At 44.9% G+C, this 21,647-nt stretch overlaps 1 protein-coding gene and 1 pseudogene across 1 annotated transcript; one reads left to right on the forward strand and one right to left on the reverse strand.

Annotated features, from left to right (window-relative positions):
* The first annotated feature begins 530 nt into the window (after nt 1–530).
* MYC (MYC proto-oncogene, bHLH transcription factor) lies at nt 531–4,306 on the forward strand. Its single transcript, XM_073590322.1, has 3 exons — nt 531–783; nt 1,611–2,311; nt 2,710–4,306. Exons 2-3 carry the CDS (start codon nt 1,633–1,635, stop codon nt 3,303–3,305), a joined length of 1,275 nt encoding a protein of 424 aa, XP_073446423.1. The 5' UTR covers nt 531–783; nt 1,611–1,632; the 3' UTR covers nt 3,306–4,306.
* A 2,182-nt stretch (nt 4,307–6,488) lies between these two features.
* Nucleotides 6,489–7,383, reverse strand: LOC141101198 (nucleoside diphosphate kinase A1-like; annotated as a pseudogene).
* Between the last annotated feature and the right edge of the window lie 14,264 nt (nt 7,384–21,647).

Consider the following 21,647-nt stretch of genomic DNA (forward strand, 5'->3'; position numbering starts at 1 on the left):
GTTCCGTTGCATCCACCCAAGGGAAAGTGAAGGCTGCAGGAAGTGCGAGCGCCTCCTACCGGTCATCATCATCAGGCAGAGTGCAGGTATGTGGGGTCTCTCCTGGAGAGTGGTGGTCAGGGGGGCTTTGCTCCTCTCCCTTCCTTTGTGACGAGCTCGCCATTATCCCCGTTACCCCCGGCAGTGGCCGTTACCCCCGGCCGTTCTGCCTTGTTTACACATATGTATCTATTTGTTGAAGCTTCCAGCCGCGGTCGCCTGGCAACAGCAGCGGTTTAGAACGTTCAGAGAAGCGCGCGCTCGCTACAGTGTTGCAGCCTGACCCACGTGACCCGCACTCTACGTTCTCTCCCTGTCGCCCGCTGCTGCTGCGGCTCCTCTGCCGCCGGGACCGCCGCACTGTCCCTCCGGCGCTGCGCACACTCTGCCCCCGGCGCTACGCCCCGCCCCGCACTCCCAGCTGGCCGCGATTGGCGCAGTCAGCATTGTATCCGGCAGCGCAAGGAGTTAATCTTTTTGGCTACGTTACTCCATTACCGCACACACACCGCCCCGTCAGCCCCGCCCTCGAAGATTTGGCGCGAACTGTGGGCCGGGGCTCCCGGTATATATACCCGCTCCCTGCGCGTTCTCTCGACTTTGTGCTTGGAGTGTGCTGCAGTGAGCTCGGGATCTAGGGGGGGGCGGAGGAGGACGACGGCTGCTGCGGCTTTTCTGCCTTTGGATTATTACAGGTCTCCAGGATAATACCACACTGGCTGGAATTGTGGCTGGGGTCGCAGGGTAAGGGTCCTCGCTTTTATCCTTCGCCCTGTGGACGGTCGGAGTGCCCCCATATTGGGAGCTGTCACTGTGTCTGGAGGGGCTTGTTGGCTTTGGTGATGTTATGGGGGGGGGTGTTGCCTCTCGCCTCTTATAAGGGGGTGTTGATCTGTGCTGCTGTCTTTTTGGGGTGGTTGTTTAGGATGAATACTAATGTGTTTAGGATGGGGGGCTGACCTCTTGTCTTTTGGGGTCTTCTGTGGGATGGGTGCTGGCTGAGTGTCTTGAGCTGCCTTTTTGGGGGCACCTTATGTTTAGGTCTCCTGCTGTCAGTGTGGGGGTGCAGTGAGCTTTGACAGGGTAGTTACTGTTGGGGTGCAGGGGTAGGTGGCCGCCCACCCACTCATCCAGTAGCCCTCTGTATTATATGTAGTCAGGAGGGCGCTGTCATGGTGCAGGGGTCTGCTAGGGTGTTGTCAATGCGGAGAGGGGCTTCACTGTCAGTGGCTGGGCTGGCTTTGGCATTTAAATGCCTGGCACCGGGGGCCACTGTCTGGCTGTCAGTATAGCAGCAGTCTGGACAGCCTATATACTCGATGTATGGAGCCGGTGTAGTATTGGGGGCTGAACTCTCCATGTGATTCCCCCTCCTTCCTGCACAGCCGGCTTTTTCCTGGAAGGTGCATGCCTGACACTCGCTCCTTTGTTCCCTGGGAAAGTTTGAGACCCTTTAATGTATCACCGCCAGGCTGGAAGTCGCTGTCTACATGACAGCTGAGGCTTGGTAGCAGTGTCTTTACTATGCACTTCTTTCCATCCAGTCTGATCACGTGTTCTTCTTGTTGCAGGTCACCGCTAAAGGACTTCACCATGCCTTTACACTCCAACTACCAGAGCCGGAATTACGACCTGGATTATGACACTATGCAACCGGTCTTCTACTTCGACGAGGATGAAAATTTCTACCAGCAGCAGTACAACCGTCTGCAGCCTCCAGCTCCCAGTGAGGACATCTGGAAGAAGTTTGAGCTCTTGCCCACCCCACCACGGTCTCCCAGCCGTAGATCTAGCCTGTCCAGCCTCTTCCCATCTACCGACCAGCTAGAGCTGGTCACAGAGTTCCTGGGTGGGGACATGGTGAATCAAAGCTTCATCTGTGACCAGGATGACGAGACGTTTGTAAAGTCTATAATCATTCAGGACTGTATGTGGAGTGGCTTTTCGGCAGCAGCCAAGCTGGAGAAAGTGGTGTCTGAAAAGCTGGCATCCTACCAGGCTGCTAGGAAGGAGAATTCTGTACCCTCCCAAAATCAACAGCAGCAGAGCCCACAGAAGTCTCCTACCTGCCAGGGTAACCTCAGCCCCATAGGAACCAGTAGGACCAGCAGTGGATACCTCCCGGATCCAAGTTCTGAATGCATAGACCCTTCAGTGGTCTTCCCTTACCCGTTGAATGATAGCATATCCAAAGTTGGCTCTCCATGCTTGGTTCAGGAGCTTAATATGGACACGCCGCCCATCAGCATCAACGGCTGCAGCTCCGAATCTGGTGAGTACATGAGTTGAGTATTGACCTGCTGCAATGCCATGGGTGTGGGGGGAGTAGCTTTCAGTCTGGTCACCATTGACTATGTCCACTATTAGTGTGGTGAGGGTGGGGTTCCTGTAGCGTCTTATGTGCCTGATCTCTCCCAGCTGTTGGAAGTTGTGGCTTTGTAGATCTGCAGCACTGCAGTAGTGGGTGGGGTTTCCAGTGAAAGTGGTTTGGGCAATGAATGATAGTTTAGGGCAGAGACGCGCCACGCTTTCTAAGAATGCTGGGGACAATGACTTATCTCTTGACTTTGCCTTTTTGTTGCTTTTTATCTTCCGATGACTGGCTTTTGGCTCTTTATGGAAGCAAATGATGATCTGCGTTACTAACTTGTATCTATTATATTTTCCCAGAAGAGGAACAAGAAGACGATGATGAGGAGGACGAAGAAGAGGAGGAGGATGATAATGAGGAGGAAGAAGAAGAAGAGATTGATGTTGTCACCGTTGAGAAAAGATACACTGCATCCAAGAAAGCGGACTCCTACTCCCACCAGTCCAGACCCCACCATAGCCCTCTGGTCCTGAAAAGGTGTCATGTACCAATCCATCAGCACAACTACGCGGCGCCGCCTTCCTCCAAAGTGGACTATCCTTCCTCCAAAAGGGCAAAACTCGAAAGCGGCAGAGTTCTCAAACAGATCAGCAACAACCGCAAGTGCTCGAGCCCCAGGTCGTCCGACAGCGAGGAGAACGACAAGAGGCGGACGCACAACGTTTTGGAGCGACAGAGGCGGAACGAACTCAAACTGAGTTTTTTCGCCCTCAGAGACCAGATCCCCGACGTAGCCAATAACGAAAAAGCCCCCAAAGTAGTTATCCTTAAAAAGGCGACGGAATACGTCATCTCCATGCAGGAAGACGAGCGACGGCTCCTCCGGGAGTCCGAACAGTTAAAACTCAAAAGAGAACAATTAAAACAGAAACTCAAACAACTCAAGAGTTTGTGAAACTTTCTTTCTTTAGAATATCCTGCTAAGACTTTTCTGAACTGTTGACAGTCTATTTCAAGGTTCTTATTGAAATCCTACAAGATCTTATAGACTAATGGACAAGTGCATGCAAAGGATTGATAAAAAGAAAAAAAAAAAACAAACTACACAACCTTGGCTTGGTCTTCGATAAAGATTTTGCCAGCACCTTAATACTGCCTCAATATATGAATGAATATACGGGAAACAGAACTTTTTTTTGTTTTGTTTGTTTCTTGTTTGTTTTTACATATCTTTGTATTTAAAACTTTATTTTTCTTACATAAACAGATACTGAAGTTTTGCTCTAAATAGCTTTTACGATGATTATATCAGACGTTGCGGACGTGTAATAATATCGTTAACAAAATCTTTATAGATGTAACTTGTATTAATATTCACTTCTAACACCTGGCAAGACAAAACAAAAAAAGGGGCAAAGTTGACATCTCTGCTTGTGACTGCCGTTATGCCTTTAATTCAACTTTTTTTTTAAAAAAAGAATTATTTTGGTTGTGTTTAATATCTAAATATTCTATTGTAAAAGTTGTCATTTTGGTTTAATATTTCTATATTTGATCTGACCGTGCAAATTCTGAAGACCTGATGAAGAAGGTGCTGACCAACATGTCATTTAGATGCGATTTTTTTTTCATATGAAAAAAAGTTTAAAAGACCCTTTTTTTTCCCTCCCTTTATTTTGAAGATGTGGTCTTCGAGGGGTCAAGGAGGAAAAAGGGGCTTGAATTTGGGTTTAGTCTCTATATTGGTTCTCTTAATGATATTATAACATGCTGGCGGGTTAAAAAAAAAAAAGAAAAATAATTCATCAATGTCTTTTTATAAGGCTTGTTTTGCTTAAATTAAACTATATGTTGGGCTGCGCCCAGGTTGATATAGTGGCCTTTAACATGGCAAGCTGTTTGGAATAAGCTTCAGAAAATAAAACCGAAAAAAAAAAAAAATCAATTTAAACATTACTTTTTTGGTTTTGTGGTTTCTGCTCTGGGATTTGTTTCAAAGGTCATGTGTGAAAACTACTGTATAGCCTAAATGAGACGTGGCCACAATCCGTTCTGATTTTGGCTCCAAGAGTGAATGAAAGTCAAGGTGTGATTGGGGGAATAAAATAATAACTAATTCAGATGCCCATGAAACTTGTCTATATAAACTGATGAGACTGGGCAAGGATCTTCAGACCTGAGCTCTTGACACCATCCTATATATGAAGCAGTCTGTCTCCATCCCACTGCTCTCAAGTTCTTGCCAAACTCCTACCTTCATGTACGGCAGGGGTTTGACCTTTTGCCACCATCTATTGATCAACTCAAACTTCTTGCACCAAAAACTTATGGTTTCGATCCCTACAGTTGTGTGAACTTTAGCCTTGTGGTTCCAAAACCTCAGATAACCTTCATAAGGTTCATAATTGTTCTCCTGACAAATTTAGCCGTTCACAATATGAGTATATAGACCGTCTTAGCTGGATCGGCCATGAGTCCCCGAACCTGAATGTGACAACCTCTTTATGACGCTGTTCTGGTCAGGAGCTCGGCCACCAGTCTGAACATCATGGTTCCTACTCGGTCCGTGAATAATTGACATGTAAAAACCTCTTTGGTTGGTGATGAGTTGGCCGTATGTGCCATGGACGGTCAGTATGCCTGGACTATGATCTCTGGCTATAAAAGACTTTTGACAAGTCGGTGTGTAAGACGTCTTATACGTTCACTTGGTGACCTATGTAATATTCCCTTTCCAAGTTCAGCAGGTCGCCCTTAATTCTGCCATTCCAGGTCATCGAACGTCTAGATTCACATCCTATGACGTTGGAGGCTGGTCGTGATGAGCAAATACGGACGTCTCTGAACGTTTCGTTAATGTCACCCAGGTATTGTGTTAAAGCCGGTTAGTTGTCCGGAGGTGACAAAGAGCAGAGAGGTGTTTTGTGCATCTCAGCTAACACCGGCCATGTCTCCAGTAAGCGACGGAGTTCCAGTTTACCAATGGCTGTTTGTGAAGGTGCAGCTGTTGGAAAGGGAGGGACGTCAACAGCTGGTGGTCACATCATGTCATGAGAAGAGCGGCAGCAGGTGTCTAGCCCAACTGCGGGCTAAAGCTGCAAGGGGGTAAATAAGGCATCATTGTTATGAGACCTCCATCCCAAATCTAAGCGTGTGAAAAAAGACCATAAATCTACGACACACGTTATGTAACATGTCTGTGACTTACCAGGCACAAGCCGGCAATGACTAAGGAGATCCAGGCTCCTCTTCCTCGAGAACCCTAATGAAATGTTCACATGTGGGATTTGCATATCTCACATTTTACGGTATGATCAGCGGTAAAGGGTCAAAGATTGAGACTTTGCTTCAGATTTGCACAATATTTTTTTTTTCTTCTGTTGCATATGAACAAGGTTGCTGAAGCTCCATATGTGGGCAAACAGCCATCATTGGATTCCTGTGCAAACGGAAGAGTAAAGTGACATTTCTCTAAATCTGTTCCTTATATCTGAAGGGGGGCACTCTTATAGCTGTTTTTGGGGTACTATTAAAGGGGTTTTAACCCACTAGATACTTCCAGAGGATAGGTGATATATGATCACTTGAGGTCTGACCTGGATGACCTCCGTTGATCCAGGATACAGATCACAAAGTCGCCTATGTGAATGGAAATGTTGTGCACGTACATGACCATCGACGCTCCATTCACTTCTATGGGACTACCCGAACAGCTCTCCATCACTTCCATAGAAGTGAATGCTGTGGTAGTTTCGCATGTGCACCGCCTCGCGGGACTTCACGAGAAGGGACAATAGAATGCCACATGGTCGTACCTTACGAGTTACGCAGAGTATTAACAGGCCCATATGGGGTTCTCTAAGCCGCCATATTTGGATCATTAACCCTGAAGGAACTTTTCTTGGTCACTGGAACTGTGGACGATGTATTAGGGAGCGCCGCTCAGCACATTCCTGGGGTAATAAAGGAAGAAATGCATTTTTTTTGTGCAAACCAGGTTGAGGGTTTATTAAAATATGAGATTGGTCCCGGCCGGCACTGCAGCAGTTCTCACAGGACGAGGTCTTCGGGTTGTAATACTTGTATTGCGGAGAAGTACCGTAATATGATGTGGAGGAGGACGGAGGATGCTCAGTTCTCATTCACAGGCACAGTTCTGGTAATCATCCAGCTCCTCTGGCGTAAACCACAAGGCAGTTTCCTTCTTGGCACTCTCCACGGAGACATTGCCGTGGATGACGGTCCTGCCTAACTGGATCATAGAATCATAGAATCGTAGAGTTGGAAGGGACCTCCTGGGCCATCTGGTCCAACCCCCTGCTCAAAGCAGGATTCACTAAATCATCCCAGTCAGATGTCTGTCCAGCCTCTGTTTGAAGACTTCCATTGAAGGAGAACTCACCACTTCTCGTGGCAGCCTGTTCCACTCATTGATCACTCTACCTGTCAAAAAGTTTTTTCTAATATCTAATCTGTCTCCTCCCATTCAGTTTCATCCCATTGCTTCTAGTCTTTCCTTGTGCAAATGAGAATAAAGTTGATCCTTCTACAATGTGACAGCCCTTTAGATATTTGTAGACAGCTATTAAGTCTCTTCTCAGTCTTCTCTTTTGCAAACTAAACATTCCCAAATCCTGCAACCAATGGCGATGGCGTAACCTGCAACCAATGGCGATGGCGATGGCGAACCAATGGATGGCGTAGTCTCCCCTGATGGTGCCATGCTTGTAGTCGGCAGGGTTGGTCTCTCCCAGCATGATACAGCTGGTCTTTACCACATTTAAACCTTCCCAGACCATGGCGACCACGGGCCCGGAGTACCTATAGTCCACCGGCCCGTTGTAGAAGCGGCAATCTTTCAGGTTGATGTAGCTAGCGCTTCTGCAGAAGCGCTTTGGAAGCCTGCTGCATCTTCATGGCCACCAGATGAAAGCCTTTCTACTCGAAGTACTTGATGATGTCACCGACCAGGCCTCGGACGCCATCGGGCTTGATGGCGATGAAGGTCTGCTCCTTGTTGCTGGCCGCCATCTTTCACCAGAGGAGAGTGGACACGAAAGACAAAGGAGCGCTTCTACATTTGTATGGCTACCAAAGTCAAAAAAGGTATATTACATCATCCCGTGACTCGCTGGACATCTGGCTTTATCTGTCCTCCCCAAATATAGCTGGTCGCGCCCCGGTGTGCCAGGGCCGGAGGTGTAGAATAATTGGGGGCAGATTGGATCGCAGTCCTTGTGAACAGCTGGTGGGAATGAAATCCCAGGAATGTTCTGCTATCACAATCAAATTTGTTATTTCAACACTTAAAATATCCCATTACTGAGCGGTGGCCCCGCCGGGGGAAGTTACCGGGGCGCAGGGCTCGTCTGTGGAGACCGTCCAGGGGCTGGCGATTGGGGAAGCTCGGGATATCTGTCTGGCTCCTGCTTGGAGTAATGTCGTGAAATGCAGGAAACAGCTGGACGGTTTAGGAAATGTGAATCTTGTGGGATTCCTCCGCGTTTACTTCTCGTTATATTCGGCCATCAGCTTCTTCCTGATACAATGGGGCAATTTACTAATTCAGTCCCAAATGTATCCGCGGCTCGTACTGGATGATAACAGAGAACGACAGCCGCTCCGCTGTGACATGACGGCCTCCCCTGGTTTGTCGCTTTGTGATACATTTTTGAATCTATGCTGTCAAATTTATCCCCTTACGCCCCACGCCCGTATAAAAAAAAAGTGTCCAAAACAAGTAATAATTGCAGACCGTGATGCCACATTATGTGCCAGATTGTATCATCCGGGGATAAGGTGCGGGTATTTCTAGAGATTGAGCTACTGTATCCAAGTTTCCAGGTGTGGTACAGTTTTTCTGTAAACTTGTACAGAGCTTGTCACCATCATATGTAAAATAGTCTACAAGGACAGGCTGGTGTATCTAAGCCTTATTAGGTATGATACAGTTCTGTTGAGCAACTGTATCTAAGTATATCATGTACTGACTATTAAGAGCTGGTGTATCTAAGTATCATTTCTATCATGTGTGATACTGTGCTGCTGATGTGATGTGTCTAAGCCCATCATATGTGATACTGTGCTGCTGATGTGATGTATCTAAGCCCATCATATGTGATACTGTGCTGCTGATCTGATGTATCTAAGCCTATCATATGTGATACTGTGCTGCTGATCTGATGTATCTAAGCCTATCATATGTGATACTGTGTGGCTGATCTGATGTATCTAAGCCCATCATATGTGATACTGTGCTGCTGATCTGATGTATCTAAGCCCATCATATGTGATACTGTGCGGCTGATGTGATGTATCTAAGCCCATCATATGTGATACTGTGCTGCTGATCTGATGTATCTAAGCCCATCATATGTGATACTGTGCTGCTGATCTGATGTATCTAAGCCTATCATATGTGATACTGTGTGGCTGATCTGATGTATCTAAGCCCATCATATGTGATACTGTGCTGCTGATCTGATGTATCTAAGCCCATCATATGTGATACTGTGCGGCTGATCTGATGTATCTAAGCCTATCATATGTGATACTGTGCGGCTGATCTGATGTATCTAAGCCTATCATATGTGATACTGTGCTGCTGATGTGATGTACTGTGTGGCTGATCTGATGTATCTAAGCCCATCATATGTGATACTGTGCGGCTGATCTGATGTATCTAAGCCTATCATATGTGATACTGTGCGGCTGATCTGATGTATCTAAGCCCATCATATGTGATACTGTGCGGCTGATCTGATGTATCTAAAGCTATCATGTGTGATTCCTTGCAGCTAGACCGTTGTATGTAAAGCTATCGTGTTTTATACTGCCTGGAGATCTGGTGTATCTAATCCCATCCAGGGTGATACTATATCAGTGCCCTCATCCTGTAAAATTAATGACTTTCAGTATAACGTAGCTTCCCAGAAAAGTGTGCATCTGAGCCAGTGTATCTAAAAATATTGTGTGATACTGCCTCCTGATCTGATGGATCTGAAGCTATCATGTAAGATATTTCTCAGCTGAGCTGCTGTATCTAAGCCCATTATGTGTTGTACTATTTCACAGAATCACATACCATGTAAGATAAAGAATTAGAGAAATGGTGCATCTGAACTGCTGTATCTAAACTATACTGCAACCTCCTACTCTCTGGCCTCCCCTCTAGCACTCTGGCTCCGCTCCAGTCCATCCTACACTCTGCTGCCCGTCTAATCCACCTGTCTCCCCGCTACTCCCCAGCCTCCCCCCTATGCCAGGCCCTTCACTGGCTTCCTATTGCCCAGAGGCTCCAATTCAAAACCCTAACCATGACATACAAAGCCATCCACAACCTGTCTCCTCCATACATCTGTGACATGGTCTCCCGGTACCTACCCGCACGCAACCTTCGATCCTCTCAAGATCTCCTCTACTCCCCCCTTATCTCTTCTTCCCACAACCGCATACAAGACTTCTCCCGTGCTTCCCCCATACTCTGGAACTCTCTACCCCAACACATCAGACTCTCACCAACAATGGAAACCTTCAAGAAGAACCTGAAGACCCACCTGTTCCGACAAGCCTACAGCCCGCAATGATCCTCGGTCTACTGAACCACCGCCCGACCTGCTCTACCCTCTCCTACTGTATCCTCACCCATCCCTGTAGACTGTGAGCCCTCGCAGGCAGGGTCCCCTCTCCTTATGTACTTGTGTGTCCCTTGTCTTACACATGTTTATTATACTTGTCTATATTTCCCCTTTTCACATGTAAAGCGCCATGGAATAAATGGCGCTATATAAATGCATAATAATAATAATCATGTGTGATACTGTCTGCTGAGACATTGTATCTAAGTGTCTGTGGGCAGGTACTAGATACACCTATCGTGTGATTTAATCCTAAGCCGGTGTATCTAAGCTAACAGTGTATTCTTCACATTAGCACATTTTAGGCTTTTGACAGTCTAGGAATTTATTGACGCTGTCCCTTTAAAACTTGTTTAAACAAAAGACTTTGCTGACTTTGTTGCTGTCACATTCCAGACACAATGCAGAATGGAGGAACCTAGTGAGCAGCCTTCGGGCTTCATGGGTCCCCGTGACCTCTGGGCGTGCCGAGCGCCCTGATATAGAGTCAGATCGAGGATTAGGGGGGTCCGACATTAGTGTAGAGGAGCCCTCCACATTACACTGATGACCCTTTGATTTCACTAGATGCCATGTAATCCTACATGATGTCTGTTTTGAAGTTAGGAATCATACAATTAGGACACCCTTAAAGTGGATGTCCACCTTTGGGGACTTTTTTTTTCATATATGCTCAAATACATACATTTCTGACTAAAAATAATTTTTGCAATTGGGTTTCGTTAAATATTTTGCACCGTTCGGCTTTTACAGGTTCTTTGTTTCCCTGCAAATTCAACTTTGATGTGGTCATAAATCAGCTGAGAGGAGTGTAAGGCCCCCATTTACTTGGAACCACTAAAACAATGTAAAAGCTGCCAGGGTTATTGAGTAATTTATGGTGGTCTTACTTGAATTAGATTTTAGTATTATGTGGAAACTATATGGCGGTATTATAGGCTCTCTTTAAGGGAGTATTATTTGCCTATAGCACGGAATGTGGGCCCCTTATTGTAGTATGAAGTGGTAACTAAACGACGAAAGTCTGTAAACTCTTCAAGGGAATAGTATTTGGATTCAGCATATTATATGGAAACTAAATGGGGGAAGTGTATGGCGGTATTATGTGGTCTCTTTAAGGGAATATTATTTGCCTATGGCACAGTAAGTTGGCCCCTTATGGTAGTATTAAGTGGTAACTAAATGGCAGCAGTCTGTGAACTCTTCAAAGGAGTAGTATTTGGATATAGCATATTATATGGGCACTAAATGGGAGAAGTGTGTGGCGGTATTATGTGGTTTCTTTAAGGGAGTATTATTTGCCTATGGCACGGTATGTTGGCCCCTTATAATAGTATTAAGTGGTAACTAAATGGCAGCAGTCTGTAAACTCTTCAGTAATATTATATGGAGTTGATAATGTAGTATTATTTGAAAATATTATGTTATATAGACACTATTTGGTAGTATTATGTGTTAATTATGATTTGGAAAAAGTATCTTATAAGGACACTATATGAAAATATTATGTGGGAAGTCCTTGGCTGCATGGATTGTAATCCTTATGGAAGTTTTATTTGTATACACTATATAGTAGTATTACGTGGGAACTATATGACATTACTAGTATTTTGATACAGCAAATTATATACACACTATATGACAGTATTATGCAGGAACTATGTGACTGTATTATGTGGACTATTTGGTTATTACTATATATTATATGGACGCTGTGTGGTACTATTAAGTTGACTCTAAGGGAGTATTATTTGAATATATCATATGCTGCAGACGCTGTATGGTATAATTATGGGAGTACGTTTAGATGTAACATTAAACAGACACTGTATGGAAGTGTAATGTGGAAACTATATGACATTTCTATTTGTATATAGCAAATTATACACTGTATAGTAGTGTTATGTGGGATCTACATTACTGTATTATATGGCTACAGCATATTAGATGGAGATTAAATGAAAATATTATGTGGGACCGACTGTATATGGCAGTATTATGTGAACTATGTAAGAGGTTGTTAGTTGGATATAACATATTATATGGTCACTATATGAACGTACTATATGGGAACGATATGGCTGTATTTTGTGGACTATGGAAGTGGTTATTTTGGTGTAGCATATTATATAGACACTATATGAACGTACTATGTGGGAATTATATGGCTGTATTATGTGGGCTGTATAAAAGGTTATTTGGATATAGCATATTATATGGACACTATATGAACATATTATGTGGGAACTACATGGCTGTATTTTGTGGACTATATAATAGGATATAGCATATTAAATGGACACTATGTAAGTATTATGTGGGAACTACAGTACATGACGGTATTATGTGGACTAAGTAAGAGAGTATTATTTGGATGTGACATTGAATGGACACTATATGAAAGTATTACGTGCGAGCTACATTGTATAGCAGTATTATACGGACTAAATAAGATAAATAATTATTTGAACAGGAGATATTATATGGAACCTATATGAAAGTATTATGTGGGAACTATATGGCTGTATTATTATTATGAAGATTACATAAGAGAGTATTATATTGTACAGGCGCGGTATTGTTTTTTAAAGGGACTCGAGGCTTTCTTAAGGATTTTGGTAAGGGACTATACCGCCATAATAGGGTCACATAGGAGACGTGCTCCAGTGAGGTTTGTGATTCCCAGCATTTCCCACATCCAGGGTGTGATCTATCCCACTACAGGCACAGACAGGAATCTGCTAGAAACTTGGCGTGGAAGCTTACAGCCCACACGCATGATTGTGCGAAGTTTGGTGGAGCCCAGGCCTCTCTGAGCATATGGTTTACATGATAATCGCTAAGAGTTTACTCTGCACCTTTTTTTTTTTCTTTTTTTTAAAGAGTCGGCAATCTCCACCATAGATCCAGTCAACCTCCAGTATCTGTGACAATCTAATCTCTATGACGGCCTCCAGAGGAAAGACTGAACAAAGGATACCCTTGTATATTGCAATGCTAAGCAGCATTTTTACTGCCAACTGGTGCAGAAAATGCACTGCCCTAGCAAAAGGCCGGTTCTCAGCCTCAGCACATTGTCACTATGTACAGCGATGGATATGTATTAATCGTGAGCCTCCGAGAGTCTATGGACGCGTTCCCCAAAGGGAGGGAGGGTGGCTGAAGAAGCTGCCGGATGAAAGTTAGGTGCCAGAAACTGATAATCGAAGGTGCTGAAAGAGTTAATACAAAGAAAATATGCTGGGTAAAATACACAATTTGGGCAAAGGCTTGAGAACGGATAGTAGGACACAAACGTAGGCAAGATTACTATGGTGTCAATACAGTTTCAAGTTCTTGCGTCTATAGTAAGGGTCTATGGACCATGGAGGGTGACCATGTGGCTTTTTTGTGGTCCCGGGAGATTGGTTGGTCCTGTACTCTTAGCTACTAGGTGCAGGAATCCCCTTTATAAGAAAGACGGTTGGGGGAGAGGAACGGGCCCAAGGGTCATGGAATGGGATGCCAATTATGCGGGAGCCCTACCGGATCGCAAGTTGTTTATGGGCGTACTTCACCTTGCCACATGGTTCCATAACCTCTTTTCACTGTGGTTCATTGCTCTGATTTAAGGCTTTGTTCACACCATGATAGTGGGCTCAATATTTCTATGCGGGAAATGCTCCCAATATATTTCTCTGATAGAGGCATCTATCACCCCTAGGCTCCCATGTTAAAAAAAATGTCAACCATGTTGCTTACTATGGTATAACGACATATAACCGCCCGGTGGAAGTTAAAAGGGCAATATTTTGGCCTTCATCAGAAACCTTATTAGATTTTTCTTGGCTTATAAGTTAAGCAGAAGCCAAAAATATCACGAAAAACCTGCTTGAAGGGGTTACAATACCAACATGTATCAACCAGAACTAATGTATGATTTGTTGGGGGCCGGTCCGACTTCTGGGAGAAGAGGGTTTCTGTGACTACCACTCTATTCCCTATCTTTGGGAGTTTTGGTCATGTATGCTTGGTGCTTACAAGATCTTTTTATTAGAGCTTGTAAGTGCTGATCTAAAGCTAGTTGGATCTCTGGATGGCACGATCCGGTCACTTTTAGTGCTCTTATGCTCCTCTAATGCTGCAGATACAGACCTGCCTCTGCTTGCAGCATCGGAAAGAGCACAGTTTGGGTCGACCATATTGCCAGTCAGAGCGATCAAATCATCAGCAGTGTGTTGCAAGCTGGAATTCGGGAGGTAGAGGAGTGGCGCTCTCCCGAAGATAAAACATGAGCAGGACCCTTTGTAGCACTTTTCAGTAGAGTTTACTAGTTGTCTTCATGTAATTAGAGCCATGTTCTATGGTGATAATTACTTTAGTTAACTAATTGAACCGGCAATTAGCTTCATCTTTATTGTATTATTTGTGATTAGGTAATTAGTTCTAAGAATTTATCCTTGTATATATGGATATTAGGGAGTGGACTATGAGTATTATATGTCCTTAATATTTGTCAAGCAGCAGTCCAAATATGTTTGGGCTGTTACTTATCAACAAAGGACATGACTGGTGAGTTCCAAGGCCGGATCTTCTGGGTGCCAAGGCTGGATCTTCTGGGTGCCAAGGTCAGATCTTCTGGGTGCCAAGGTCAGAACTTCTGGGTGCCAAGGCCGGATCTTCTGGGTGCCAAGGTCGGATCTTCTGGCTCATGTGGACGTTGATACTATTGATATTGACTAGAAGTTCCAGTAATGTGAACTTATATTGTCTCCAGTCTAAGTGAGGACAAAAATGGTGGTCATAATGGAGTGTTGGTGGTATGGTGGTGGGGGGCTATTACAGATTTAGCATTAAGACCTTGAAGCTCTAAACCATGTTGGACTAAACATGGTCTGGCCTACCATTTGCGGTGTTTTCCTCATATGACAAAAGGGCCTTTGGCATCCTCAAACACCAGGAGTTAAGTACTAGGTGCGTCTCTGGAGGTGATTACCCCTGGTCTACAGAGTTGACCACAGTTGTCCATATTGATTAGATGTTCTGGTAATGTGTAATTCATAACCCTTTCCAGTACCTCCACTATATCAATGAGGCCAAAGTGTTTTTCAGAAGGTGATGATGGATGATAAGTGATGATAAGCTACTAAATGTTCAATGAGGGATGTATCCATCACATTAGTCCCTTGGGTACTCTCAACGGTAATCACAAAAACACCTGGCTTACACAACTGGTTGGTATTATCCCTGAAACTGCTGGGATCGAGGTTACCTTTGATCCAGGCAGTTTAAGCCTTTGGATGCCACAATCGATATGAACTGGGGCATCTAAGGTGTTTGACAGATGGAGGGGGCTCCTTCTGTCTGATGCCATTCAATTTCAGGTCGCCATTATAATAAAAGCACAAAACTAAAGGTCACAACTAAAGTCTATAGGATGGGTCGCTTCGTGGTTTTAGACATTTGTTTCAGTTTCTCCTTACCTTGAGAAGCAAAACAAAAAATTGTTTTAATGGTTTTTGTATCCTCCTTCTGTTAGTTAGTCACTTTGTTAAGAGTTTTACTTCCTTATTGGAATGTTCATGGATGAGCAGATCTTCTCCACCTCAACATTCTCTATGGTGATGAATGACGCAGGCAGATCTATGAGTTGGAACAATTAGATGCTGTGTGACCTTAGAATTTGGTCAAGACTTTTATGGTAGCTTTTCTCAGTAGGTGGCATGAAGTAACCAAGTTTGAACTTCTTTAGGTGACCACAGGGGGTAAACCCTTTAGGATAAAAAAAAAAGCTCAACAGGAGGGCAACAAAGACCAACACTTCACAATTAACTTAAGGTTCTCCAAACAATCCTCTTCACAAAGTCTATTGGAGACCTAAAGTTATTAATGAATGCAAACTGGCCACCCCCCCTGCCTAACAAAAGGATTGTCCATTGAAATTCCAACTGCTGGATCCTTGTTTTTCCCCAACATTGTCTATCAGAGGAGAGTTAGGAGGCCATGGTACACAGACTGTAGGATGATCCCACAGATATTGGTTGGTTTGTCTAACTTTAATCTAAATGTATAAGGGAGCCTTAAAGTATATTCACCTTTTCATTACTTGGACCAATATTTCTAATATAAAATCACTTCTAAATTCCAAGAAAGACTTCATGATCAGATTTCTATTGAAAACCAAATTTTCTGGTTGCCCACATGTAGAGAATTTAACTACACTCCCATGCACATTTGATCAATGATGGATGGGATTGGCTAAAAATCTTATGTTCTTCCTGACTCCCCCACAAATAATGTTAGGGAAAATATAAATTGGGCAGATTGAAATTAATAACCAATCCTTTTGTGTTCTTTGGGAGGTAGGCCATATAGGTGTACAACAACAGCTTTCTCTTCTCTCCCCTTAGAGAACATATAGCCACTTGGTCGAACTGAACGTTCATGTGTATGGTGAAATCGGGAAAGATAATTATTTCATGTGTCTGCCAAAAGGTGGCCATATTGAAATCTAACGCCCGATCCTATATTCCATGAAACAGCAGGATGGTTGTTAGCTAATTGGCATTAAGGCCCTCATACGTAGCAGGCTAGACAGGGAAAGCAGTCTAATATATATGGGCGCCTCCTGACTCTCTTTCGACATATCATGTTAAGGCGAAGAAAAGATCCAACCTGTCCAATGTTGGAGTGCTGATCCTTTTGTTCTCCTCAAGATAAGTCATCAGAGGAGACTTGTAGTAGCTCCCTCATAAGGGCCTGTCACACTAAGCGCTATAACATCACCGATTTTGTGATGCTATAGGGATATTGCTAGCGATATCGCTATGTCTGATACTTACCTCCGACCGGCTCCCCCGCTGCTCATCGCTGATCGCGCGAGAACGTTCTGGGCCGTTTCTCATCGGGCGCTTTCTTCTGGGCTTCCTGTGGTGCCGACGAGCGACGCGTGGACGCAGGTGGAGGACGTCAGGATCGCCTCGTCTGACAGGTAAGTAGCGACCCCCGACCGCTGCTATGTCGCTGGTGAGATCTGCCTGTGTGGCAGCTCACTAGCGACCACTTAGCGATGCACCAGCGATCCTGACCGCGTCATATCGCTGGTCGGGATCGCTGGTGCATCGCTAAGTGTGACAGTACCTATAGGGAACATGGTAGCGCTCCTGTCTATGAAGGAGTTTGGAGTAATAGCAGCCAGACAAACGATCAGCCGAACTATTGTTCGAGCGACAGCTATATATTGTGTATGGAGGCCCTTCGTCGATCTCTCCAAAGTGGGTTCAGACAAGTTTTATCAAATGTGTATGGACAGCTTAAAATAAGGAGGATGACAAATATTCAATTAATCTAGTATCTCTATGCTTATCTCCTTGAGCTTATCAAACACTTTGTTGAGGTCTACATCTTGGCCACACTTTTTTTTAGTGTTGGCTCATAAACCCACAGGTTACTCCACTTGAGAAAGGCTTTGTGCTTGATTAGACCATAGTTTAGTCCATGACCCTGGGTGAAGGTGAACCTTAGCCATTTTTTTGCTACAGAAGAAGTTTAATTTAGGCTTCCAACTAAGTTGCAGAGATGATATTCATGATTGTACCGAAACATCTCTACTACTCGGTGGAACATTTCTGATGGTCACCAGAACATTGACACCCGGCAAATAAGGATCTATGGCAATGCAATAATTGGCAAGTGTGGTGAGTTATAAGTGAATTGTGCTAATCCATAGTATAATTTAGGTTGTTACCAACCATTGGAAAAGGATAGTATGGCCAACCAATAATGGGTCCCCTATCTTTTCAGATGACCTATAATCTTTATTGCTTTTACTCCTAGAAAAGTATGATCAACAGTTTCATGCTATGGCTCATAGTTCAATTGGGTTTATGAAAATCAGCTGAGAAAAAAAGTTGCACCATAAGATTTTCCTCCAGCCAAAGAATTACAAAGATTGCCTTGATGTAATAACTATAGAGGACTGGTTTTATCATTATCAACTTCTCATCTGTCTAATAATGCTGAAAGCATAATGAGTGCTAAGTAAAGTTGGACTTAAGCCCCCGTCACACTAAGCGAGATCGCTAACGAGATCGCTGCTGAGTCACAAGTTTTGTGATGCAACAGCGACCTCAGCAGCGATCTCGCTACGTTTGACAGGTAGCAGCGACCCGGCCGCTGCTGCGAGATCGCTGGTCGTGTCGGAATGTCCTGGACATTTTTTTGATCGTTGGACTCCCGCTGGCCAGCACGCATCACTGCATTTGGCAGTGGGAGACCAACGATCAGCGAGCTGGGAGCTGGTATCCAAGGTAAATATTGGGTAACTAAGGGTAACTAACATCACTTAGTTACCCGCTGTGTAGCTTGGATACCTGCGTGCTCGCGCTGGGAGCTGTGTTATGATGAGTCACCGAAGGAGGAAAAAAACAAAATACTAGCTAAGTCCAGAAAAACCAGAGAGGTTGGCAGCTATCGGATTGCAGACCCCTGAACCTATCCACAACAACTAGCAGTAGCCGTGGGGGGTTCCTATGGTGCCCTAGACCCCTCGATCACAGCCGGAGAACTACATAGCCTAAAGACAGAAAGGGGAAAATCTAAACTGCCCCAGAGCAGACCCCAAAGCAATAGGCAGCCCCCAACATATAATGACGGTGAAGCAAGATGAAAACACTAACACAGATAGAAAGATAGGTTGAGCAAATGATGGGGCCCAAGCTAACTACATAGGACAGGATAGGAAAGCTGCTGTCTGCCATCTGCAAAAACCCTATCCAAAATGTGCCAACCGACTGATAGGAAAAACAGGCCCTGAAATCGCTAGGCTTCAAAAGACTAAATCAGCACTCAGGTATATTCTGAAGACAGAGCAAAAGATCAACAGATCAGAGACAAAAATGGAATTCAGCTCACCCCTGGCTGGGGATGGCAGAACTCCCAAAAAACAAGGCAAAACAAAAACAAAACTGAAGTGTACAAAGCAGAGCAGAAAAACTTAGCTTTGAGACGCAGGAATCAGACTGGTCTCCAAGAATCCAGCAGGATCACCAGCAAGGCAGAAGGGCGTCGACTGCCTTATATCCAGTCCTCAATTCCAGCCACCCAGTCTTCATCTAGCTGCCCAGGTGTTTGGTAATCAGCCTCACTACCTTCCTTCACCAGAGGAGGGAGTTCATCAGACCTCAACGGTGAAGGGAAAAATGAACTCACAACAGAGCTGGTATCCAAGGTACACAGTGGGTAACTAAGCGACGCGCTCGCTTAGTTACCCGATATTTACCTTGGATACCATCGTCCTCGCTGGTCCTGATCGTTTGTTTGACAAGGTTGTATCGTTGTCGGGATCGCTGGTGCATCGTTTAGGGTGACAGGACCTTTAGCTAGACCTCAAATGGTTGACCTCCCTGAGGCACCAGGTGGTTTGTCTATTCATACTCCTTTTTCAAGCGTAATAGTCTTATACTTCAAAACATGTATACTCATTATGATATAGTGCTATTACAGTTTATAATATTAGATGTTAAAAAAAAAATTAAGTTTTAAGCACAATAGATATAACGAACCTCAAATTGCCGGCCATCATTTATGTAACGCCTGGCTGAGGCAAGCTTCCTAGAGTGGACCCTTTGGGTCGCAGTACCTAACTCCCCCCAGGTGAGCAACCAGATGAAACCGACCCCTATACAGGGATCGTTAGGGGCAGGTCCAGGGGGATCAAGTACCTCAACAGCCGGTACCAAGAGGGCAGCTGGTAGGGAGGTAAAATGCCAAAAAGGAAAAAGTAATTCTGGGCTGGGGCACTGACGGGACGGAAAGGAGGTTTCCCACAGAACGCAGACAGACTGGGACAGGAGAGGGGCGGAAGCCGAAGGACGAGGTCCAGGGCCAGAGGGAACAATGGAGGCAGGAGACCCCCAGGGAGGGATGGAGAGGACGGAAGCTGTAGGAAACACTGCGAGAGAAAGAGGACCACTACAAGGTGGCAGGAGTACCGGGAGGAAACACAGTAACTAGTAACCTAGACCTAGTAACTGGAGAATGGGTAGCCAAGGGAAGGACCAAGGTACTGGGAAACCAGGTAACAAGGGGCCTAAGTACTGGTACTGAGCAATACACAATAATCAGGCGCCTCCACTAAGGGAGGGTGACCTGATATACCTGTCAGCACGACTCCATTGGTCAGATGGAGCTTGCGGGTCAGGGCACAGCCGTGGGTAAAGGTGCAGGCACTGCCACTGCGTGCGACCACGTCCTAATGCGCATGCGCAAAACTCGAAGCTCCACCGCCGGCCGCGAGGCCGACTGCGCAGGAGGAGCCCGCCACGATCCCCATCCAGCAGCACGTCGGGATGCAGGAGAGAGGAAGTAAGTAGCAGAGGGCTGGGTAGACATAGCCCTAACAATTTATACTGTAGTTGTCATTGTTAGTGATCATATGATCGTCTAAAACCAGCTTATTGTTTGGACAGGTTAAGCGTGTGGTCATTTACTTTAGTGATTTAACCTACTAACTTATCATCAGTTGTAAGTTAGTTTATTTTTTGCCCGTTATTTTTTTCTTTTTTTTTTGGCCAAAATTAGTAAAAATAGAAAAAATCTTAAAAAATGTAGTATGAAGTATATTTTTTTTAAAATTTTTGAAGGACTTACTTTGAAAGAAGAACCGTAAAATTAAAATACCACTGAAAGGAATGCAAATGGTTGTACAATTAGTTTTTCATTTAGTGAAGTAGTAACATAACACAAAAACCAGCTCGTAGTGCCAAAATGGGTCCAAAGCCCTCCTCTTTGCCATAGGAAGATGCCATAATTATTCATTGTATGGAGCAAATCAAGTCACATGTCACTCGAAGCAAGGATCACCAAGATGCCTACTTTCGACATATCATACGAAGAGATGAATCACTGAAGAAGGACATCATGGTCGGAAGAATAGAAGGAACAAAGTGAAGAGGAAGAGGAGCAATCCAACGGCTTGATATAATCAAGATAACGGGGGAGATGACACTGGTGGAACTATCTAAGCTTGTACAAGGTCTATCTTCCCACAGATCGTTCATCCATCGAGATTGAGCCGAAGACCATTAAAAAAAAGAAACGTTCCAGTTAAGGGCTCCGTCACACATAGCGACTCACCAGCGATCCCGACAACGATATCAACGTGTCAGGTTCACTGGTGAGTCGCTACATGATCGCTGGTGAGCTGTCACACAGACAGCTTCACCAGCAATCAGCACCAGCGACGCCGAGTGCGCGGCGTCGCTGTGTACTTTAGTTACCAGCGCGCTGATGCAGGGAGCTGATAACTAAGGTACACATCGGGTTTCTAAGTGATGCACGTCCCTTAGATAACCGATGTGTACGTTAGTTACCAGCTGATGGCTGGTCTCCCGCCTGTCACACGCAGTGATGCATGCTGGCCAGCGGGAGACCAGCCATCAAAGAAATGTCCAGGGCTTTCCAAGAGCGATCAGCGATACCGGCAGGGGGGCAGGTCGTTGATTGCTGTCACACACAGTGATCTCGCTGGTGAGATCGCAGTTGTGTCGCAAAACTTGTGACTCAGCAGCGATCTCGCTAGCGAGATCGCTATGTGTGATGGGGCCCTTAGGAGGCCACAGTATAGATTTGGCATCGGAGTCCAAAAGATTCACCTGACACCTTTGACTCAGCAAAAACTT

Source organism: Dendrobates tinctorius, unplaced genomic scaffold, assembly GCF_039654945.1.
Source record: "Dendrobates tinctorius isolate UK_male_01 unplaced genomic scaffold, ASM3965494v1 ptg000116l, whole genome shotgun sequence".
In the NCBI taxonomy this organism is placed as follows: domain Eukaryota; kingdom Metazoa; phylum Chordata; class Amphibia; order Anura; family Dendrobatidae; genus Dendrobates; species Dendrobates tinctorius.